This window comes from Gorilla gorilla, chromosome 6 (genome assembly GCF_029281585.2).
Source record: "Gorilla gorilla gorilla isolate KB3781 chromosome 6, NHGRI_mGorGor1-v2.1_pri, whole genome shotgun sequence".
Lineage (NCBI taxonomy): Eukaryota > Metazoa > Chordata > Mammalia > Primates > Hominidae > Gorilla > Gorilla gorilla.
Genome location: NC_073230.2, coordinates 58,520,308 through 58,545,150, shown reverse-complemented (window position 1 = coordinate 58,545,150; position 24,843 = coordinate 58,520,308). Strand labels below are relative to the sequence as shown.

The window sequence follows — 24,843 nt, the reverse complement described above, 5'->3', positions numbered from 1 at the left end:
TAATGGAGGGGTCTGGAGAAAGCAGCTGAGTTGTGGGTCCCAGCCTGAGGCCAGCGAGGAGAGGGAATGAGGCCAGGGGGCATTTGTGCAACCCCCAAAACGTGGCTTACGGAAGGAACAGCCCAGCTGGCCTCCCGGGCCATGTTCCTGCCTGGCCTGGCTCCATCGGCTGCCCACCACTGGGGGCCAGAGGACCAGCTGTTGGTCGATGCAGCTCAGGCAGACTGACTGCCTGGCACAGGATGGAGGAGCAGACAGAAACCATTCTCCTCACCCACTGGAGGGGCTCTGTTGCAGGAGATGGCTCAGCACAGGGCCTGGGACTGGGTCACCCCAGGAGAGGGAGGGCTTCTCGTGTTCATCTTTATGAAGGTGGTGTTTCTGCCCTGATCTTGCTGGATGGGCTTGTTCTGACTTTGGCAAGTTTTTCTAAAGCATGTGGATTTGGGAAAGTTCAGCATTAGTGAAGTGACCTGTGGGACTTTAATTAAGGAGCTTGGCTGCCCTCTCCCATCCTTTCACCTTCCCCTAGAGGTAGAGAGCATAGTGATTAAGGGCTCTGAGTAAAAAGCGGACTCACAGCTGGGTACTGTGGCTCACGCCTGTAATCCCAGCACTTTGGGAGGCCAAGGCAGACGGATCACGAGGTCAGGAGATCAAGACCATCCTGGCCAACATAGTGAAACCGCATCTCTACTGAAATACAAAAAATTAGCTGGATGTGGTGGTGCGTGCCTGTAGTCCCAGCTACTTGGGAGGCTGAGGCAGGGGAATTGCTTGAACCCAGGAGGTGGAGATTGCAGTGAGCCGAGATCATGCCACTGCACTCCAGCCTGGCGACAGAGCGAGACTCTGTCTCAAAAAAAAAAAAAAAAAAAAAAAAACAGACTCACAGGGCCTCCCCCATTCCCTTCCCAGTCCTTCCCACAATGGGCGAGGCTGGGAAACAGACACACAGACAAACAAAAACTAACCTGGAGAGGAAACCAAGCTAACACAATGATAAACCTTTTATTCTTGTCCCTGTGTTCATTACCCTGCACCTGGCAGAGCGCCACTGTTTGCCTCTGAATGGTGGGTAGACATTTGCCGCTTACCTTCCAGCTCTGTCCGGATGATCTTTAGTGCCACGGTGGCTAACTTTTTCCCTGCTGCCTTTTGTGTTTTGGCTTTATTTTACAATCACCATCATTTGTCATACCATGAAATCTTTCTTGGCTTCTCAAGACAACAGACTTCATGTCTGAAGTGTCTATCTATTGAATTAAAGAAGGTACATTTCTGTTTTGACCTTGGAATTTCATAAACAAATGAGCCACTTGTTGAAATTTTGTTCTTACTGCCATACTTTGTCATGCAGGCCTGTCAGATTTTAACAGTGTTTGAGGCATAGAGTTGCAAGATAAAATATAGTATCTCCAGTTAAATTACAGATAAGCTACAAATATATTTTAAGGATAAGTCTCATGAAATATTTGCCACATACTTATACCAAAAAATTATTAGTTATTAATCTGAAATTCAAATTTAATTGGACATCCTGTATTTGTATTTGCTAAATCTGGTGACACTGTTTAGACAAGGTTGCCTTAAATTAGGTTTGCAAGTTACTTGTCTTCTAAATAGATGTCTCAGTGGAGCCTGGTTGGCACTTAAAAGAGGAGGTCTTGGGCAAAGCAGTCATCTGACAGAGGAATGGGCCTCACACCTCACAGTGCACAGGAAGCACCCAAGGGGCTTGTTAACCTGCAGGGCCTTAGGGCTCCTTGCAGGACAGGCCTGGAGCAGGGCTGTGCAGGCCCTGGGTGATCTGGAGGCTGGTCCCACCCACCCTTTGAAATAGGTGGGGTAGCATATCTTCTGAATATAGTCTCTCAGTGCTTGTGGGATCAACCCAATAGCAACATTTGTATTAGCAGTATGTAGTGATTATTCACATACATAGCAGTAAATATTTCAGATGAGATGTTTTAATAATTTAAGCAAACTTTGAAACTGTTTTGATGTTTGCTTGGAAGAAAATGACTAAGGAATTCATATAAAAGAAGCAAGAGGGGAAACGTTCTGCTGATGAGAAAACACGTTGGCAGGCTGTGAGAATGGAAAATGTAGGATTGCCGGCCCGGGAGCGGGCAGCTCTGTGGAACCGGTGAGGAGGTGGCTGAGAAACACTTGGATGTGTGTAAGATTATAACACGTGAGCAGGGTGACCTCCCAAATCAGACGAAAGGAAGGCTTGGGTGCTAAGTGGGCCTGGTAGAACTGATCAACTACTTTTGGGGGGAAGGAGTCATTGTATTTTCTCTCCTTTTACTATCCTCCAAAATAAATGTCAGGAAGAGGAAAGAGTAATACATCAAGTCAGAAGAGAAATCAGAGTAAAACACAAATGAAGGTTTTTCAGTTTTCTTGATAGAGGCTGCAAATCATTTTCACGGTTAAATGATGAGCCGAAAAGATAAGGTCAATAAACTTGACTACATTGGATTATACTTTTAAGAATCAAAAGTATAATTAAATTTAAAGACATGCAAAGTGGGAAAAACATGTGCTACAAATGTGAATGAACTTACTTGCCTACTGCGTAAAAATCTCGTCATGGGAGAAGTGGAAGCAAGTCGGTGTTCAGTGACAGAGGGTTGGGAGGCCAGCGGGCCACCAGGGATGGGTGCTCACCCAGGGCTCAGCCTGGCTTGTTTTCCATCATAAACAGATGAGCAGATTGACTTAGAGAATCCAGGTAACTGGCCCCAAACCCTTAGCTGATGAGTATCAGGGTTGTGATTCATTCATGGACATTTTTTATTGGGAACCCCTTGTGCCCTCAGGATCTAGTCTAGCTGACCTGTTAAAGGATAGCCCAAAAGAAGAAATATAAAGGTCTAATTTGCTTATGAAAAATGTTCAACCTCAGCATTATAGACCTGCATATTAAAACCACAGGGTGGGGCCGCTGCTTACCTCCGGAATTAGCCAGAAAAAAATTCCAGAAAAATAAACAGTCACTGGCTGGCTTGGGTGTTATGAAACAGGCGGTTGCCTCCACTCTGGGTAGAAGGGTGAGTGTGTGAAGAAGAGTTTGACTGTGTGTATCTAGAATCTTAAAAAAGTGCACGTGGCCTCTGGCCTAGTCCTTCTACTTCTAGGGATCCTAAGCAAATAATCAGAAATGTGGACAAAGTTTTGTGCTCGAAGGTGTTTATTTGATCATTATTTATGCTGTCTGAAAGCTGAAAACAACTACAGAGTGTCTACTAGAGTAGTCTAGAATATGAAAAAAATGGTATTTACTGAAGTTTTAAAATAGTTGAAGACAGGGACAGGAAAACACAGAATTATTTACACAATCTCACTTCAACAGTGTCTAGTTATGTACAACAAAGGTGCAAAGACCACGGGAATGCTATTATCCCACCGTTGTAGGATTTAGGCTAATTTTCTATCTACTCTAGGTTAGATATTTATATAAAAATTTTCTTTGCATGGATTGTTGTAAAATTCAGAAAAGAGGAAAAACATTTCAGATGCTGAAGAGCAGACTGGGTGGGAAATGTTGGCCATGGAATTGCAGAAACTAGATGGGGGATGGCTGAACTTGAGGGGCTGGGGCTAGGAGGTACCACCCTCTCAGATAGCCAGGGGAGCACAGCTCCCTCCTCAGCGCCTGTTGCGGAGGTTCTTGGGGACCTTGCCCTTTCCTCCCAGACACTGTGTGCTCCAAACTGTCCTTCCCCTCTTTCTTAGTGGAAAGCTTACATTTCCAACAACCTGTATTTTCATTAGTAGGATATTGGTGAAATGAATTACACTACAGTTCTACTTGGTGGGGTACATAGAGTGCCGATGGAGATGATTGTTGGCCTGAAAAATTTCAAAAACGATATTAAAACACAATATGTGGAAGATAATTATGATTCAGTGTTTATCAGGATCATTTGTAATCCCCATGTGACTCAAATAGAGTATGCATGTTCTCTACAAATAATTCAAACATTGCACAGATGCACATGGTAGTTTTTGTTTTTGTTATTCTGATAAAAAGAGAGGTTCCGTTTTAATTTTTTGTTCATTTTTAGCATACAAAAATATAAATTTTTATACTTAGCAAGTTTTACATCTGTGATTAAAAAAGGAAAAGAAAGCTATTTCTTTTGAAAGGGGAAAAAGAGAGAAGCTGGTGAAAATGTCTCCCTTCCTTAGGGCTTTGTTCGTTTTATTTTGTTTTCTCCAGATGTTCTGGAGGAAGGTGTGAACGCAACTTTGCCTCCCAGGGAACAAGCATCCTCCTTCTAAGTGGTAGATGTGGGTGAGCTGACCCTGCTGGAGTCTGTCCCCTGGGTTACCCTCTGCTTCCCCCCATTGTGAGTGGTCCGTGAAGCACAGCGTTGACCAGACCTAAACCTGTTTGCTGCCAGGTCAGTGTGCACGCAGCAGAGAAGTGAGCATCCATCCCATTTCATGCGTGAGCAAGGAGGGCTCTGGGCAGAGAAACTGCTTGCTGGGAAGCATTCAGGCAGAAATTAAGAGTCACATTCCCAAGGCCTGCTGCTTGGGCACCTTGTTGAAATCAATGTGCCTTTTGAGTTTCTTGGGCAGTTTGGGCACTGCAGAGTGGTGGGAAGGAGTGTGGACTCTGTAGTTCGAGACCCAGAACAGCCGGGACCCACTGGGTGATGAGGGTTGTGAGGGTAACTCACCTTCCCATGCCTCAGTGGCCGCCTCTGTGGTGGGAGCCCCGCTTGGCAGAGGGAGCTGTGTGTGCATGTTGGCTGTCGCCAGCACCTCGCATGCTGGATGTTTCACGTGCTTCAGTTTGCAATCTGGAAGGTCTCTTTTGCATGAATAGGAGGGAATTTGCTGAAGTCAACTATGATATTTGTGACAATGTATTAATATTAATAGTAGTTCTGGGGCACATCTTATACTTTTGGCACAGTTCAAACCTTTCTAATTACAATAGTGGTACATATGCATCATAAAGATGTCAAAGATTTTTATAAATCTATAAGAGAAAACAGACATCTCTCCACCCCAAGTTAGTCACTGATAATATTTCTTTCCCCACATTTGAATGTATCTTTCATTGGCTTCTGGTCCCATGCAGGTGTGTTTCTAGACTTATGGGCTTAGGATCATAATATTGCTGTTTTACGTTTTGCCTGAAAGTGTTGTTCTCACACTAATGTCTAAAAAAATGCCACTGAGCTCCTTAACATTTTGTAGAGGGAACCATTTATAAAACACTCTCTAGATGTTTATGTCCCAGGTAATAGAACGCCCAGCACTTGATTACCTGTAGTTGTTACAGAAAATGCGTGTGTTCCATGGAATGTTAATTATTTCTATTCACTGCCTCAATGGAGCAGTTGGCAATAATTCTCTTTGAATTGCTATTCAGGGAAAGCTATTTAAGCCCAAACACAGGAGTAACTTTTAACTCCTTTGCCAAACAGCTTGCACCTTTTCATGATTAGCTTCCCTTATGCAGTCTGTTTTCAACAACTATCATTGAAAACGGAAAAAGTAAGTAAGTGGAAAGGAAGTAAGGAGTTGAGGAAGAAAGGAAATGCTGGGGAAGCTGGGTGTTGAAAAGTGTGGGATGCTTCTTGTGAACTCACAGCCTTTCTGCTGCGGTCCTGTTTTTTTAGGACAAGGTGGAGCAGACACCTCGCAGTCAACAAGACCCGGCAGGACCAGGACTCCCCGCACAGTCTGACCGACTTGCGAATCACCAGGGTAAGGAATGAGCAAAACACAAGAACACTCCCAGTTCTAGCTTTGCAGCAGTGCCCAGACCTGATATTCTAAAATGTTGCTCTTGACACTAATAGATTACAATTCTAACATTGGTTCTTCTTTTCTCGTTAAGGACAGTGAATTCCAAAATAGAGAAAGATCCTTGGTTCTGATATCTTCATGTATTTCCTTTCAATTAGCAAACTTCAGTGAGCAAAACTTCACGATCAGTTTCATACGAGTTATCTAGGTTTCAGCCGAAAGGCAACTTGATGTCACCTACTGAAGGGTACTCCAAGGTGAATCCTCTTGATTTTGGCATTTTTATATTTCCAATTAAGACGATTTTGGGTGTATGTACTCTTGGTCTTTCTCTACCTTTCTGTGATTCTTTCTGTTCCTTCTATTAATATTTCATTTCTGATGAGGTCATTGTGGGAAAGGAATGAAAGGGAACTGCCTTTAGAAAATTAGACTACTTAGGAAATTAGATTGAATAAATGGAAGCTTTGCCGTAGGATGAGGAGCCTGAGGATTAAATAGAACGAAATGTGCGCGTGGCACGTTGTTTGGCTTATTGGAGAGTTTAAGTACAGTAAATCACAGGTCCTAGAGCTGGTGGGAATGTGAATATTCAGATTTTCTTAAATTACTTAATGAGAAAGGTTGACTATAAAAATAAAAGCTGGGATCTGACCATGAAGTCAAAGCAATGTTTTCTCAATTGTTAGAAGATTCATAAAAGCTGTCAAGGTTTTCTGTGGCAAGCATAATTTTAGGATCATCTTTTAGAAAACTTTGAAGTGACATGATGCGGGGAAAGGGTACCAATTTGTTAGTATTGACTTCAAAGCTTAAGAAAATTTTAACGTGTTACGTTGTATGCTCACAGATGATCTCATTTAAATGGAAATAATGTAAGCTTTGGTGTTAATGCTCATATAAAAACTTAGGTTAATACTTGAATTAGGAAACCAGAAAAAATTACACTGAAAGAACTCTTTAAGGCTTACCTTTTATCCTTTGTCTTTAAATTGTACACTCAAATATTCTATAGATATCAAAGTAGTTCAATTAAGGGACATTTGCAGCACAGAATGTGGAGCACATTCTGTGTAGAAGAGAGCTGGTTCTCTTCCCTGATGTGGAGTTACACCGTATGCAGTTGAAACTGAGTCTTGGATGTATCCCCACACCTGAAACAGGGCTTAAAGGAATGGATGAACACGTCACTATGTTGAACCCTACCTCTGCTCAGTGACAAGAGGGTTGATACCTTTAAGCACACCCTTGACATTGGCCACCTCTCAATCATTTTACATACACATAGCATGTAAAATGGGAAAGCCAAAAGGACTCAGCCTTGCTCAGACCCAAGCATGTCCACAGAGCATTGAATAGTGCTGTCCCCTCAGGGCTGTGGCTCCCAAAGCGGCATGGGTGCTGCTGGCCTAGGTCCTAGGGAATACAAAGGGCTGCGCTTTCCCTTCTCCGGCAGTGACTGGGGAAGCAGGGCCAGAGCCAGGCCCACCATATCCAGCTGAGAGCTGTGGTGGGGCTCCCCTCTTTTCAAAAGATGCTGGAAAAGGGCCGTTGCCTGGGAGGAATTGTAGTGCATGTGAACTCATGGCCAGGCAGCCAGACAGAGTGGATGCAACCCTGCAGCCAGAATTAACCCAAGCAGCCTCCCAGTGCAGTGACGCAGACTGCAACCTTGCAGCCTTCCATGAGGCAGCAGCTCCAGACTGTCCCGACTTGACCACTCAGTGGGGAGGGGGAGGCAGGAAAAGAAAAACAAAACAATCCACAAACCAGCATTCCAAAAGCACATGAAGCAGTCCCATACTAAGAAATATGATATAGCTAACAAAACCAAGAGATTACCAATTTAGCCTATATGCAACAAAAAAAAGTGTGACCAAGGCTTTGAAATATGTGTTTATAATGCTCAGACAGATGCATGAAAGAATAATGTCTGTAAGACAAGGCAAGAAACTATGAAACACAACAAGACAAAATGAGGCAAGACTTGGGCACCCTGGGCAATGTCTGAAGGCAATGCAGTGTACTCCCAAGTGCAGGGTGCAGGGGGAAAGATAATCATCTATCTACAATGTTATGCCAACATATCACTGACTAGGGAAGGCCAAATAAAGCTTTCTCAGGCAAAGATTGAGAAAAAAATGTGTCACTGGTAGTCTTCACTAAAAGAATGATTATTATTTTATTTTTATTTTTTAAGAGACCAAGTTTTGCACTCTCACCCAGGCCAGAGAGCAGCTCGTAGCTCACTGCAGCCTTGAACTCTTAGACTCAAGTGATCCTCCAGCCTCAGCCTCCCGAGTACCTGGGACTACAGGTGTGCACCACTACTCCCAGCTAGTTTTAAAAATTTTGTAGAGATAGGTCCTCGCTAGGCTTCCCAGGCTTGTCTCGAACTCCTCAAGCTATCCTCCCATGTCAACCACTGGAAGTGCTTGGTTTACATGTGTGAGCCGCAGTGCCTGGCCTAGAAGAATGATGAAAAGTACTTCTTGAGGAAGACGGAATGTGGATACTAGGGAAACACGGCACGTATGGGAAAATAATATGTGATGAATAATCAATTGTGTATTTAAAAATATTAGGTGCGTCTAAAGTATTGACTGTAATTAGTAAAAGAATGTGCATATAATCTATAGTTCCCAACCTAGCAGAAAAAGATATAAGGGAATATATATAAAAAACAACAACAATCAAACAACATCAAGTAGAAAACGGAAGAAAAAACAAGATGTGAAGAGAAAAAGATATTAAACAAAATACAAAATAAGATAGTAGGAGTAATTCCAAGTCAATTCGTGATAGTGTTAACAAACTCAAGTTAATAGACACACATAGCTCCCTCTACCCAACAGACGGAGACTCTTGATTCTTTTCTAAAACCTGTGTAACTTTTTGAAAAGTTGACGGTATATAGAAAGTTGCACTAAATTTGAAGCAATCTATTTCATGCAAGGCTTGTTCTTTGACCCAGTGTGAATAAATCAGACGTCAACATAAAAAGTTGAAAACAAATCACATAAACATGCATGAGGAAACTTTAAAACACACCCACTCTTATTTTACTTATGAGTTAGGAAATTGCAATGGAAATATCAATCATTTAGAACTGAATGAAAGTGAATGTAGTACAGGTGGAAAGTCATACAATGCTGCAAAGGTGGTAAGGCTAACTTTCTAAGCTTCAAAAAAAGAAAAATTGAAATTACAGAAATGAAATAGAATAAGGAATGTAGAAGGAATTAATTATAAAAATTAAAGTCAGAAATTGTTGAAACAGAGTACCAATAGGAACAAAATCAAACACCAGTCTTTTGTAAAAACGACCATAACAGCAAACCTGTAGCACAGACACTCAGGAGGGCAAAAGGTGCCCAAGAAAATCATGGTAAGAGCATGTTAGCAAGTTTTAAAAACAGCATCAAGAAAACTGTGAACGAAAAAATAGAAATCTGGGGGCGATAGATGGTTTATTGCAAAAATGTAAAAACAAAATAGACTCTTGAAGAAATATAAAATCGTAATAGAGAAACAGCTCTGGAAGAAATTGTAATCAATACTATACCTTCAAAAATACTCAAGTGGTTTGCAGATGAGTGTTATTAAACTTTCAAGAAAGAAACAATTTCTCTTTTTTTTTGAGATGGAGTCTCGCTCTGTCACCCAGGCTGGAGTGCAGTGGTGAGATCTCGGCTCACTGCAAGCTCTGCCACCTGGGTTCATGCCATTCTCCTGCCTCAGCCTCCCGAGTAGCTGGGACTACAGGTGCCCGCCACCAAGCCCGGCTAATTTTTTTTGGTATTTTTTAGTAGAGACAGGGTTTCACTATGTTAGGTAGGATGGTCTCGATCTCCTGACCTCGTGATCTGCCCGCCTCGGCCTCCCAAAGTGTTGGGATTACAGGCGTGCGTGAGCCACCGCGCCTGGCCCCCACAATTTCTCTTTTTAAACACACTAAGAGTGTGTACACTCTTAAACACAGAGGACAACAGCTTACACAGAGGACGAGATCTCTGATTCATACCATGTTTGTGTATCTTTGAAACAGTACAAGAAATCAAAATTATAATACCATTTTACATTTTAACATAGAACAAAAGGTCTAAGTAAAACACTAATGAACCAAATTCAGTACCTTATCTTAAGTGAAATGTAAATGAAACAAATGTTATGACGAAGTTGGTTTTATTATAATAGTGCAGGGGTGGTTTACTATCATAAAACAGTGAACACACTGCATATGTCAGAATTAAAGGGAAAAAAATAATCATTTTCACCTGGCAGAAGAGTATTTAATACAACTCTTCACTCATTATAATACATAACAAATAATAACAAAATTTGTACTCAACTAGTACTGAAAAGAAACCTCCTTAACTTGTTAAAGTTCATTTGTTAAAAACCTACAGCCTTGCATCATACATAATGGAGAACTGTTAGAGTCATGTTCATGAACATCTAGAATTAGACAGCGGTGCCTGCTGTCACTGGAGGTCTTAGACAGTGTAATAAAAGAAGCAAATGAAGAAACTAAAATGTAAACATTAGAAAGGAAGACTGAAATATGTGTCTTTTTGCAAATAATTATTCAAATAGAAAATTTACACAGATATGTTAGCACTTTTAAAATGAGCAAGAATTCTCTAAGCAGATATAATGTGAGATCAACATGTAAAATGGAATAGTACTCCTGTATGCCAAGAAAAAACTATTGGGAAATGTAATATAAAAAGAAATCCCACTTAGAATATTAACAAAAATTATAAGCTATCTAGGAGTGTATTCAGGAAGATTACCAGGCATTATAGGATGTTTCAGAGCATGAAAACAACCTGAGTAAGTGGAGAGCTATACTATGATCATGGATCAGGAGACAGAATATAGTGCAGATGTCACATTTTCTCAAGTTTATCTTTAAATTTAATGCAGTTGCAGCCAAATTCTTAACAGTTTTGTCACATGTGACTTGAAAAATGTTTCCTAACTTTAATAAGAAAGAGTGAAACTCAAGAATTTGAAGACAAATTTGAAAAACAACAAGGCGTTTGGAGAATTGATTTGCACTATCAGATAGCAATCCCTCTTATGTGGTATCACAACTAAGAAAGGATGTTGTTAGTTCAAGGCCAGACAAATAGACCAAAGGACCAGAATAGATATCCCATAAGGAGACCCACCCATTTATGGAAACTAATACAGCACAGTGAAATCGCGGCAGAACAGAGATTACAGGAACCATGACTGTTCACATGGGGTGGCAAGGAATGGAACCCTGCTGCGTATTCTACACAATAATTGGTTTCAGGCCAATTAAATAATTAAAAGTGAAAGAACAAAATGCCTTTTATTTGTTTGAATGACAAGAATTAATGAATAGTGAGAATCTTTATTCTCTTAGGCTAAGAAAGACTTTTGTGAATAAGACTTAGCACAACCATAAAGGGAAAATGGTAAATTTGACTGTATTACCATTACAAATTTCTATGTAGACGTTACAGATGATATTTAACATGCTGAAAGGCGCACTTCAGCCTGGAAGAATAATTTGTAACTTCCTGCGTGTACATACAAAAATGCATGTAACATGCAGAGTATTAGTATCCTGTTTATGTAAAAATTCCTATAAATAAAATAAGATAAACAATTACATAGAAAAACTGGCAAAGAACATGAGCAGGCAGTTTACAAAAAAGGAAAGCATGATGTGTTTGTGTCTGATTCTGGATACTCATTTCACAAGAAAAATACGGAAACCAACTGAGCTGGAAATCAAGGAAGCCTGTGCTCTGAGGGCTGTTAGATGGAACAGAAAGACACAGATCCTTCTTTTAAGTGGGTCCAAGTGCAGAGTGTTCATCCTCCCTCTTGGCGTGTTCACAGCCCTCTGAGTCTGTGCAGAATGGACCTGGGGCTTGCAGCTCCCTGGCACTGGGTACAAAGGCTCCTTCCCTCCCTGGGGTGGGGTGGGGGTGGTTCAGCCCACAGCACAGCCTACAGGAGTCAGTGCCTTCCCTTTCCCATCTCTGTGCCTGACACCAAGTTCAACTCTGGGGATTCTTTTTAACGAGATGCTTTGGGACCTATGACCAAATCTAACAAACATACAGTGCGGTTCTTTCCTGCTTCCTTAATTTTCGAGGCATAATCAGATGCTGCCATCATAGGCTGTAGCTTTACATGGTATGTTTGATCCAGAGTGGCCTGGATCCTTGCATGGAACCTGATGTTTAGAATAAAAGATTAGCTGTGACTTTCCTTGACCTGTTACTGCTATCTGGCAAAGAGGATTTATTGCTCCTGTTTTATTACCTTGTTCCTAACTAATGTAAGCAGCTTATTTTTGTGTGACAGTTGCTAAAAATGCATCCCACATTTCTTAGCAGCACACAGCAGGGAGGGATGCACTTTTCTTTGAAAGGGGGTGGTTTTGCAATAGCTGGAATTACTTTTGACGATTTTGAAAAAACCTTTCTTTATTAAAAATATATAAAACAAAATTAACCATTTTAGTCGTTTGTGTAAGTGTACATTAAGTGGCATTGGTCATGTGAACAGTGTTGTGCAACCATCACTATTTATCTGTTTCCAAAACTCTTTTATCACCCCATACAGAAACTCTGTACCCATTAAGCAATAATTCTCCCCAGTCCCTGGTAACCTCTAATCTACTTCCTGTCACTTGATTTGCCTGTTCTTAGTACCTCATGTAAGTGGGACCATACACTATTTGTCCTTTTGTAACTGGCTTCGCTCAGCATGTCTTCAGGGTTCATCCGTGTTGTAGCATGTGCCAGAATTTCCTTCCTTTTGAAGGCCAAATAATATTCCATTGTGTGGATGGACCACATTTTATTTTTCCATCATCTGTTGAGGGAGGGACACTTGGGTTGCCTCCACCTTGTGGCTATTGGGAATAGTGCTGCTGTGAACATTGACATACAAGGGTCTGAGTTCCTGCTTTCAAATCCTTGGGGTATGTATCTAGAAGTGGAATTGCTGGATTGTAGGGTAATGCTATATTTAGTTTTTTCCTTAACAATATTTTTGAGATGTGAAGTTTTATTTTTAGAAGTTTGGCCTCTCAGTTTTAGGCAAATTTTGTCTGATTGTTGTTACTGCTCATAACCCAAGCAGAGATTCCTGGCCATGCCTCTCACCAGGAGCACAATTGAGTAAAGATGCCCAAAGGGTTGAAAAAGAGATGTTGAAGTCTGTGTACCAAAGTAGATAGAGTTGACTCTGTAGAGAGCTCCCAAAGGCTCATGAGCTTAGTGGGCCCTGTGGTGCAGTGGTAACAGCCTGAGAGGCTGCCAGTGAATGCTGGTTTCATTTGAAACTCTACTGTCTTATGTACTGAGCCTCAGTTTACTTGTCTATAACATGGGACAACAGTGCCTTCTTTGTGAAGTTGTTGTGAGAACTGGAAAGAGGCGTCTGTAAAGCACAGGATATCATGTCTGCCATGGTGTGCCCTCTTTAAGAAGTAACTCTTGCTGGAGAGTGCGAAGAAGTGGGTCTAATTCTGGAAGGCGGTTTGCTACTGTCTAACAAAAGCCTTGCAAAGGTCATACATTTAAACCCATCAATTCCAGGAATTTATTTCAATGACGTGTGCATGTGTGTGCATGTATATCCATTTCAATTCAATCAATAGCATATTCCCCTAGAATAAAGGAAATAGGGAAAGACAAGACTGATCAGATAAACATTACATACACTGATGATAGACCATTATTCTGTCTTAAAATATGTTAAATATCTAGTAATTTGAGAAGATGCTCAGATTTACTGAGTGAAAAAAAACAGGGAAACAGGTTACGGTACTGTATGGTCCCAATTTTGTAGAAAGAGAAAATAAGAGCACAATATATGTTTTATATAATGATGTTTAATTTGGGTGGTGGGATTATGGGTGATTTTTATTCACCTTGTAATATTGTGCATTTAAAAATTTTGAACAAATGTAACAATTTTTCATAATGAAAATAAAAATATAATTACTATTATTTTTCATTTTATTTAAAAATACAATGACAGAACTTTGAATGTTTATTATCTAAACCTATAGCAGACAGGAAGGAACAAAAGACCCTGGAAATTCCTGTAAGTTCACCTCAGTAAGAGTTGGTTTTGGCAGCGGTATAGTATTGGAAGACAGAGGCCAGCAAAAGGAGCCATTAGAACTCACGGAGTCCAGCAGGGTAAGTCCATTTACCTAGGAGCAAATAGCATTACACCTCATTAGCCCAGTGGACATCAATCATGCTCAGAGAGAGGACTGAAGTCAGTAAAGGTTGCGTTATATTCTTTGCCCCCTGCTTAAGAAAGAAAGAAGCCAAGAGGATGATGTACGATATGTACAAGAGGGAAAATGAAAATAGGTCCTCTTGCTGGAAGGTGTGTTACTCTCACTCCCTAGAAAACTTACTGATCCAGGATAATGCCTTCCTCAAAGGTTTTGCAGTTGTCAAGAGATAGGGTGTTTTGTTATCAGTAATGTGTGGTTTTGATGTTGATACATCAGTCTGGAGCAATTTGTGGCACCACTAGTTGGAAAATGAATAGATGATGAGTTTGAAATTTGAGGAAGTTGACTTATTTCACTCTGAGTATTTTTCTTGATTTATTTCCCAAGAATATTTGCAGACCTTTGAGGATAAGGCAGTGTGTAGGCAGTGGGGAGAAGTCATGGTCTGAGCAGGTGGTGGGGGACACATCCAGTGGATCGCACCCTGGGAGGATGCAGAGGTGTGTCCCAGGCACGGGGAGGGAGAGAGCCTAAAGCTCTCAGGATCTGGGGGCTTCCCAATAGCAGAGAGGTTAGGAGCTGAGAGAGGGAAGGAAGACATTCATTGTCAAGTTTTTAGAGATTGACAGTCTACCTGCTATCATGGCATTCCTCTTGGGGTGAGAAATGTGTTTTTGTTATTGGCTTATTTGCAGTTTCTCAATGTACCTATAATGTGGTTATTCTTACAATGGAAAAAAAGTAATATAAATTAAAAATTTGAAATGAATGATTGTGCCATTACAGTGTACTCACCAAACTGCAGAATTTTCCTACTAACAGGTGCTCTGAGACCCCTGAGTTCAGTGCTCGGGGGAGTCTGAGGTCTCATCCCCAGGAAGACAGGCTTCAGTAATCAGTGCCAACCTGTGGGTAGGTGAGGGATGAGTGGCTGCACACACCACAGATTCTTCATCCTGTGAGATCTCACCTAGCCTAGTTTGGGTGGAGACAGGATCTGAGAATTTAAGTTATTGGCCAGAGTCACTCAAGGTCATTCACTCTATTGAGAGATCCACTCTATGAGAGTTTGGCAGAGAGCCCAAAACTCGTTTTTAGCATGTCCTTAGTCCTCTCAAATACCCCATCACAAATCGACCCTAGCCCCCTACTCTTGTATTGTTATCACTGGCCTCGTGATGGATTGCAGAGTTTCTGTTTTTGGTGGTGTTTGTTTGTTTTTGAGGCAGAGTCTCGCTCTGTCACCCAGGCTAGAGTGCAGTGGCGCTATCTTGGATCACTGCAACCTCCACCTCCCAGGTTCAAGCAATTCTTGTGCCTCAGCCTCCCAAGTAGCTGAGATTACAGACTTGTGCCATGACACCTGGCTAATTTTTGTATTTTGGGTAGAAACGGGGTTTCGCCATGTTGGCCAGGCTGGTCTTGAATTCCTTACTTCGGGTGATCTGTCCGTGCTGGGATTACAGGCATGAGCCAGGATTGCAGAGTTTCTGACCACAGACGAAGTGGTCCCACCCACCCACTTCCCTCTATTCTCCATAACAGAAGCGTTGCAGAGTCTCTGCCCAGCTTTTTTTGTCTTCTGCTTGGCCAGAGACACTTTGTTGCTCCAGGTGGCTTCTCTTCTTTGCTGACTGCAACTGCTTGGGTCTCCCTTTCTCCTTGCTGGTGTGGTTGCTTTAGCCTTGCGGGCAGGGCAGGCTATGGTCCTGCCTGAAAGTGGAGACTGCTCTTCCAGCCTCTGTGCCTTCTCTGTCTGTCTCCTCTGCATCATGTGTACCTCGGGTGCCCCAATCCCATGCCTGCAAAGCACACACATTCATCATGCCTTTGTTCCATCTGGAGAACAGGGCTGTGTGTGTGATTGTCGTAGTGAAGCCTTCTGAGCTGGAATCAAAACATTTTCCTTGATTGCTGGAGTCATAACCCAGGAAGTGTAAGTAGTTCATTCTCTCAGATGGAGACATCCTACACAAACACTTGACTCCTGACTTGAGGAATGTCTTTCAGGCTCTGGAGTTCAGGGGTCCTCTCCAACCCATTATGGCTGTTTTCTGACTTTAGTTTCTTTAGCTTCTTTTCTTGGTTTTCTTTAAGCCAGAAATACTGGTTATAGGCATGCAGTTTTAATTTGTAGCAATGTATTTGGTGCAATGCTTTCCTTTCTAGTAACAGGGGAAGTGTAGAAAAAAGATTGGAGAATGGACTATTTCAGAAGCACCGATTTCTTAGTGGAGAGACTGTCAAGAGGAAAAGACCAAAATTAGAAAAGAATGCCAGTTATTAGAGAAGGTAAAATAGATCAAGAAAAAATTTTGGTTTTTTCCTCCAAGAAGCCATTCTTAGCAACATTAGGTGCTGAGGGACATAGGCTGGCTTTGGGCTGGCTGTTTTTCTGTCTTTTGGTCTCTTCCAGCAATGCTCTTTGACTGGGGGTAAGTTAGGAGTCACTTTGCACTTTAGATTCTTCGTTTGCATGTACCCATCGTGCATAATTGTTGGCAAAAATAATGATGCTGATGACGACTTTGAGGCCTGTGCTAGAACCTCCCTGCATGTCTTATCTTCCTCATCAGAGCCACAGATGGGAAAACTGAGGCTGAGAGGTTTGGTAACTTGCCCAGAAGTCACAGACAGGTGTTAACTCAGTGGTGGGATGGGAATCAAAGCCAAAGTCCATCTCAGGTTTTAATTTAGAGGAGCCACCCTGCACACACCTATATGTATAAGCTGCCTGTTGCGAGCATTATTTTATATATCGTATTTTTCCCTTTCTCCCTAGATCATACATTTGTTGAGGGCAGTACATATGTCTTACTTACTGTGACATATATACTGCCTGGTATATACCACAAGGTTCTACTATACTGCCTGGTCTGAAGTCATACTTCATAGATATTTAATGAATTCCTGAACTCACATGCCATTAATAGACTTGTGAGCTCCAGAAAGGTCCTGAGCCCCTGCCTCTCCCCTTCTTGTGGGAAGTCCTGGTTACTCTAGGCAAGCAAAGGTAGAAACCAGTCCCTAGCACCCTGTCTTCCTGCTGTGCCTTGCCATTCATGAGACATCGGCAGCAGTTTGGATGAGGGCATGATTGATGAGAGAACAGGAACTCAAGCAGGAAGACAGCATATTGTGTCACGATTCCTCTAATGTCCTCTTATCTAGTTCATCTTTTACTATGTTATCCACAAAAAATCTTGAAGATTTTATTCATTATATATATACGTGTGTGTGTGTGTGTGTGTGTGTGTGTGTATGTACACAGTTGTCCCTTGATATCTGCAGGAACCTCCTGCGAATGCCAAAATCCAAGGATGCTCAAGGCCCTGATGTAAAATGGCATAGTATTTGCGTATAACCTACACATTTTCTCCCCTATACTTTAAATCATCTCTAGATTACTTATAATACTTAATGCAATGTAAATACTGTGGAAATAGTTGTTACACTGAATTATTTGGAGAATAATGACAAGAGAAAAGTCTGTACATGTGCAAGTACACTCTGTTTTTCTTAATATTTTCAATCTTCAATTGGTTAAATCTGTGGATATGGGGGGCTAACTGTATCTGTGCAGAAGTAACTTTTGTTAGTATCATTTTCTCATGGTGAAACTGTGCTATTTCCAGGGGTAACTTTCTTTTTCTGAAACGCTCAGCATAGTCCTGAAAAGTAGTGAATGTTGGTCTCTGGTTGCACACTGATGCCAAAGTTGATGATAATTGTGATTTCTGTGACTGCCCCCACCCCAGACACTAAATACCTTCTATTCGGGTTGAGATGCAGAAAAGCTAGGAGAAAAATCATCTGTAATCCTTTTCCCACAAAATAACTCATGCCCATATTTTATTTCTGCCTTATGGAAATGGAGTCATGCCACACCAAATAATAGCCTTTGTACATGTCATTAATGATTATTCTGCAACCTACAGTTAAATTATGATAGTATAGTTTATTAGATATGTCATGATTTCTTACCTTCATCTCTGTTTCTTACATGTTTAAGTGACTTCTCCAGCTGTAGTAGTAGGTTCCTAACCTATTAAGAACTTATGCTTCGTATTTTAACCCATTGAATCTACCTGTCATATGAGGTAGGCACAATTATTATCTCCATATTTATAGGGAAACTGAGGAAACTGAAGCCAGAAGTAGGGGAGTTGCCCAGATCACAGCCCTTGAGAGTGGCAGAGCTGGGATTTGAACCCAGGCTGGTGGGCTCTGGCCTCTAAGCATTTCATCCCTCTACTATTCTGCTTCTAGATTAGCCCTCCTTCCTTATCCAAGTCCACCAGTATTTTCCTTCTTTTTGATTCCTCAGATCATTCAGTGGCTCAAACCAAGATTTCAACTGTAGGGATTGAGTTTTCCTTGGCCTTGAAAGCAGTAGATCGAATCCCTACAGTTGCCCCCCACCCTGCCTGGGACAGTGGTTTCCCTTTAATTGTGCTTATTCCTTCCTTTCCACTTTGAAGATCATTTGTCTTAATAAGGAAGATAGGAACAAAAAAGGCATTGAGGAGCCTGTGTTCTCTTTGTTTTGCCCCAGTGTGTTAGGCAAGCAGCAGACCTCTCCCTCCTGGTCCTTATTTGGAGCAGAACTGAAAAAGCCATTGTCATCCTTTGTAATTTTTCAAATCTCAGCTATTCTGGGCCTTCGCCTTCCCCATGCTCTGACAGTTCACGCCACTCTTTTGTCTGGTCCCCTTTGGCAGATAATTGGACTCCATTAATGTTTCATGTTTCCTTTAGCTGTCAGGATGCTTGCAGCTCAATAGAGGGCTTTATCCCAGCAACTCTTTCTGTTCCCCTGGTGTGTTTGCTTTTCATCCCGTTGCTCCGCAGTTTCCCTGTGTCTTTCATTCATTCGTTCATTCGTTCATTCATTTGTGAAACAAGTATCGGTTGCTCGTGTAGGCGATAGGAGGCCTGGGGCCCAGGCCCAGGGGATGCAGTGGTGAGCAGCGAGTCATTTCTGATTTAATGATCCGCAACATATGGACCGTTTCCGTCCAAGGAAGTGCAAATCCTTTTTCGAAGTAGCAGAGTACAACTTAGAAAGAAATAATTCTTTCATTTCATTAAGATCAGTGATGAAAGAATACTTTTAAATTTCCCCTAGGTAGAAATGAGAATATTCTGTCTCCTAAAATCCAATGTCTGTATTATATTTTTCCACTGTATTGTACTTTGCCTAAATTAACCTTTTTTTCTTTTGTTTTTCTGTTTTTTTGTTTGTTTGTTTGTTTGAGACAGAGTTTCGCTCTTGTTGCCCAGGCTGGAGTGCAGTGGCACGATCTTGACTCATCGCAACCTCCGCCTCCCGGGTTCAAGCGATTCTCCTGCCTCAGCCTCCTGAGCAGCTGGGACTACAAGCATGCACCACCACACCCGGCTAATTTTGTACTTTTAGTAGAAATGGGGTATCTCCGTGTTGGTCAGGCTGGTCTCAGACTCCGGACCTCAGGTGATCCGCCCGTCTTGGCCTCCCAAAGTGCTGGGATTACAGGCGTGAGCCACCGCGCCCAGCCTTTTCTTTTTTTTTTTTTTTTTTTTTTTCCTTTTTAACCACAATTAACCAGTATTAATCAGCCAGATTCTAGTCATTCCAGATAAGTAGAATGCTTCCTTATTTTGGCATGAGTTATCTTTCTTATACAATTTTAAACTCTATCCCCAAAGGAAGATGTCAAACTAGAGAATTTCAGTTCGATTACAAGGAAAAAATAAAAAAAAAAAAACCCTGTGTCATTTGCTACAGAATGTACTAGTATCGCCTTCAGAAGCAATTTAGCAAGGTTTCCAATATCACTTTTGTTAACATGGCTAATATTATATTCCCCACTATGAATTAATCCCATCTTTAAGGAGGTCCTCAAAAATGTTAGTTTCTTACCCATGGGTAGATACTGTGTGCACATTTGCCGTCAATCCTTACAGTGACCCTCTGAGGAGCAGACATTTCAGTGGTGTTTAATGCTCGGTGTTCAAGGGCGCCCCGAGACTCAGCAAGTGTTGGAGCCAGGAGCCTACCTTGTGGTCTCCCCATCCCCAGCTATTTCCCTTACAACCTGCATGGACTGGCCACTAAACCCCTTCAACTTTGGGTTCAGCCTGACCAAGAAAGTCTTTCACGATAGTCCTGAGTTGTTCAAAGGGTGAGGGGGCAATGACAAGAGGAAGTTAGTGCCCAGCCATTAACCTTCCCATCTTTGTGGATATATTTTTAAATGCACTGAAAAATAATTGCAGCAGGCTTCTAATCTACTTGCATACCAAATGGCTGAAAGTACCTTTGCATAACTAGTGTGCTTCCTCTTGGGGACTCAGCACCCTGAATGGGGACTCCCTGCAGCACCCCAGCTACTGATGGGGGGGATCAGCTAGATTTCTGCATCATGGCAAAATGGTTTCCCCACCTTGGAGCGGGCGGGGCACTCCCAGTGACTCTAGACTCTGTCATTACTGAGGCTAATCCACTGTGGGTATTTGAAGCAGGGAGTGGTTTCGGAGAGAGATGAAGGCAAATTGTCTGGTTGGACTCTTCCTGGCCTCCACCCTCCAGCAGGAGCAGGCTCTGTGCATGGCCAGCTCTCCTTGGTTGGGAGTACTTCCTGTCACAGACTCACAGTATGCCCCTGATAACCTCCACCCCTGCTTCTGGTGCACTCTGCAGTGACCTGGAATCCATCTTTCCCTGTTCACGTGCTTGCCGACAGTTCGGTTTCTCCCAGGTCTCACTCAACATCTGCTCCACCTCTGCCCCCCCTCACCCACCCGACCCCCACCCTTGTCACTCACTGCCTGCCTCTGCACCTTCTGGCCATTCTGTGTGGTTGTCAGATTTTTTTTTTTAAAAGTCTGGGAACACCATTGTCTTCTCTGAGAGTGGGATTCAGTGGCCTAGAAGTGAGTCCTCACTCTACTCTTTGGCGTCTTCTCACGTCCTTCCTATACACACATCACCTGGGCCAGCTGCATAGACAGCTTACCTTTCTGGAACCGCTGTTTATTTTTGCCCTCCCCGGCCTTTGTCTATGGGCAGCCTCTAGCCAGGAATGATTTAACCTCTTTTGAGTGTTTGAGTTTCTCTCATTCTTTGGTCCTGACAAAGATGACACTACCTTCTCCCTGGATGTTTCTCTTTCGCCCTCTGCCCATTAAAAGCAGCTGCTTCCTCTTTGGTATCCCCTGTGGCTTTTTACTTCTCCCCCAGACCTGTCATACTTCACTTTATTAAATTATCAAATACATGTCTGTCTTTGCAGTTTATGTTCCTTAAGCCCAGGGATCATGTTGTTTTTTGTTTTTTAAATCTGGGAAAACTGAAAGATGTTGGATTTGTAGTTAAACCAGAGGAGGAATCAAGTTTTACTCATAGCTGTGTGGTGCTGAGTGTGTGTTTTAGCCTTGCTGACCTTGGTTTTCTCATTTGTGAAATGTGGCTGATAGCATTTAGCTCATGGTTTGGCATAAGGGTACTTAGATGCCATATGTGAACATTTGGCATAGTGCTAGATTCTTGTACTGTTCCTCCCTCCCCTCCATGGTTTCTCAATCTGAACCACTCTTTTTCACCAGCATACACTGCATTGAGCAGAACAGATGAGGAATACTTGTGAAATACAATACTGAATTTGGCTTTGTTGAGTGCTAAGTGTCTATGCTTCTTGGAGATGTGAGCAGTAAGTACACGATGTGTCAGACACACTTATTTTCACCTTCCATTTGGAAATAGAAATCTTCCCAGGGCAGCGCCCAGCATCCCACCAAGCACCAACTTCTCATATTCCATTGTGGTCTCTGCTGGCAGGACAAGGTACTGAGGGGGAGACTGACCTTACATCATGGGCAGCTGCTGTGCCTCAGAAGGACAGCAGATTTGTTTTGTAGACACCATGCGGAAGCAGAGAAGAAGGTAGTGACATGCAAAATGGTGTCTTCCCTACGGCAGGATCCGCAGAAGAATGGAGCTGCATCCGGGGTTGAGTGGAGACATGAAAGGCTTGGGCTTGTGTGGGAAGCGTGATTGCAAGAGGCGGCGGGGGTTTCTCAGAGCAGAAAAGCCCAGGGCAGACGTTGAATTCGCTGCACTTCGTGGAACACTATTGGGATGGGCAAGGCAGGATTCAAGGCAGAGGTGTGAAGGCTCGCCATAGAGGAGGGCTTGTTGAGTGTCACTCCTGGAGCCTACGGAGTCGCAGGGAGGCCTGGCATGGTCAGGTAGACTTGGTAAGGCCTGACTGCTGGGGAATGTATCCTGCCAATAGATTCCTGGGCCTGGAACAGCTCTTCTTTGGACACATGCCATCCATTTTTGGAATAAGACAATCTGGCATTTATGTACCTGGTGGGTTACCCTCTGGGCCTTTTTCCAAGAAACTAAAAGTTTGGAGATACAGCAGCCTCCAGAGAGTTTGGGAGCTCTGCCTGGCTGGCTGGCTTTCGGGAAAATTCTACCGCTTGATTGACGGAAACTGATGAATCTATTTCCCACTCAACTAACATGTACTGAGCACCTGCTGTGTGCCAGACTCAGGGTAAGGTCATGAGGCAAAGGGCAGCTCCGGCCTTCTAGAAACCCAAGTTCACTGACAAAGGAAGGTATCTAAATAAAAAAATAGAACTTACATTTAGTGAGGAAAAAAACTAAAGAAAATTATTAAAATGTAAGGAGGCAGTATGTGCAACTTTGGAGTTAGGCAGACTCTCCACTCTGTGTCTTGGTAGCCAAGTTATTGGGTGCCTCAGTTTCTTCCCCTGAAATATAAAAATGCCTGCTTGGCTGGTTTGGTAGGAAGATTAGGAATAGCTTGAACTATGAGAATTGCCTGGCATAGGATCTGGTACCTTGCAGGTGCTCAAAAAATGGTGGCTTTTGTTTGTCATGCTCATTAATAATGTAATGTTCTATAGAGAGAAACAATAAAAATCAAAACATGAGTCTTTTCCTCTCTCATGACTCCCCACTGTGAAATCTCTCTCCCTGTGCTTGTTCCATACTTTGTTCATCAAAACCTGGAGCATCCCCTCTCCCTGGAGCATTGTTCAGAAGGCACCTCAAAAATAATTATCTTAAAAATAGTAAGCATTCATTTTGGAACTGTCTTAGTCTGATTGAGTTGCTGTAAGAAAATGCCATCAATTGGGTGGCTTACAAACAACATAAATTTATTTCTCCCAGCTCTGGAGGCTGGGGAGTCCAAGATCAAGGTGCTCCTAGATCTGGCAGCTGATGATGACTCTCCCTCTGCATCACAGATGGTGTCTTCTTGCCGTGTCCTCACATGGTGGAATGGGGAAGGGTCTCTCCAGGGCTTTATAAGGGCACGAATTCCATCATTTGGGTTCTACCCCAATGACCCAATCACCTCCCAAAGGCCCCACCTCCTAATACCTTCACTGTAGAGGTTAGGATTTCAACACATGAATTTTGGGAGAACACAGATATTCAGACCCTAACAGGAACTCTGTTCATTTTCTGAGCCCACCCCCGGAGACTGGGAATCAGAATGCCAGGTGCATCTCAGGAACTGGTTTTCCCACCCCAGAAGTTCCTAGGTGGCCCCATGCATCTGGCGGTTTGAGGGTTACAGCTCTAGATCATCTGCCCCTTCAGGCCCATCTGGAGTGTCCTGTTTTTCTAGTTAAACTGCATTTCCATCCACATTCTGGAAAACCAGCTCCTCTCTCCTGGGCATTTCAGTTTTTGGAGAACTGCCATTTCTTGGAATCGCCTGGTACTGTTCTCCTAGAATGACTTTTCTCATCCTGATGCCTTAGAATTCAGGCTCATTTTAGAGCTGAATGCCCTCTACTTGACTGTCTTGTCTGTAAACAGAGATCTCATTTTAAAACTCTTCTCTCTGCCAAGCAGTGTGCATAACCATCCTAGGAGAATTTCTGGCCTCTGGGATACTTTTATAAACTGGGAGCGTCATGAACTCTGCCAAGAAACTCTTCGTCTGAGGACGCACACTGTACTCAACTCTGCACTTCCCTTGACTTCCCACTCATCCTTCACCTCTCTTGCAGAACGCTGGGGCTTGGGATCCCTCCTTTGGGCTCCAGTACCCCTTGCCCTTGGGTGCCCACTCTTTCCTACGGGATATGTCCACCCCCTCGTCTCTCCTTTAGTTGCCGCTTAACTGAAGCAGGTTTTAGCTTCTTTGTGGAGGGAATTATTTTTCCAGAAGTAGTAAAAACAGTTTCCTGTCCTTTCTTGCTATGTTATATTTAGCCTTGTAAATCCTTTTCCAAAGGTCGTTGCTTAAGACGTCACTGCATCGAGGTGGCAGGGATTTGTCTCTGTTTTGTTAACATCTGTATTTCCAATACCTGAAGTGATGTAGTTAGTGTTCAGCAAATATTTGTTGGATGAAGAAAAATATCGGGTAAATGAATGGATTTTAAATTTATGGAGTTAAATCCACAGAATCATAGAGTGTTAACATTGGATGTGATGGTAAAGATTCCCCGGTGTCTAATTTACCTTTAAAAAATGGACTTTCTGAGAGAGCACAGTGCTAGTGAGTGACAGAAATTTGGACCATAACCTAGATTTTCCCTTTTCAGTTCCAGTGTTCTCGGGCTAATATTTTTAGGGTTCATGGAAAATGAGAACCTTCCAGAATGACAAGTTATTTATATAGTTTCTTATACTTCTGCTTCTCTGTGACTTGTGATGTAATAGAAGAGTTAGGAATTGAAATAAAAAGCCTGAGAGGAAACAGATCAAATGGCTAAGGAAGACTTGGGAAAGATACAGTTAATCCTTTGCTCTTTTTGAGTAATTTTTTGTGGGTATGTTT

The 24,843-nt window shown here is 42.5% G+C and overlaps 1 protein-coding gene across 32 annotated transcripts in view; it reads left to right on the top strand.

Annotated features, from left to right (window-relative positions):
* GRB10 (growth factor receptor bound protein 10) overlaps nucleotides 1–24,843 on the top strand; it is a 209,591-nt gene that overhangs the window by 83,879 nt on the left and 100,869 nt on the right. For 15 of the 32 annotated variants that reach the window (XM_031012929.3, XM_063708555.1, XM_063708552.1 and 12 more), the window contains one exon: nucleotides 5,649–5,736. The exons of 7 other annotated variants lie outside the window; for them this stretch is intronic. Coding sequence is in view for 6 of the 25 variants with exons in the window: in XM_063708555.1 (XP_063564625.1) it covers nucleotides 5,649–5,736 (88 nt within the window). In the remaining 19 variants the exon portion in view is untranslated. Of the gene's footprint in view, nucleotides 1–4,231; nucleotides 4,416–5,648; nucleotides 5,737–13,846; nucleotides 13,980–24,843 lie in introns of all 32 variants that reach the window. 10 more of the 32 variants (XM_019031389.4, XM_063708558.1, XM_063708556.1 and 7 more) reach the window with 3 other exon arrangements.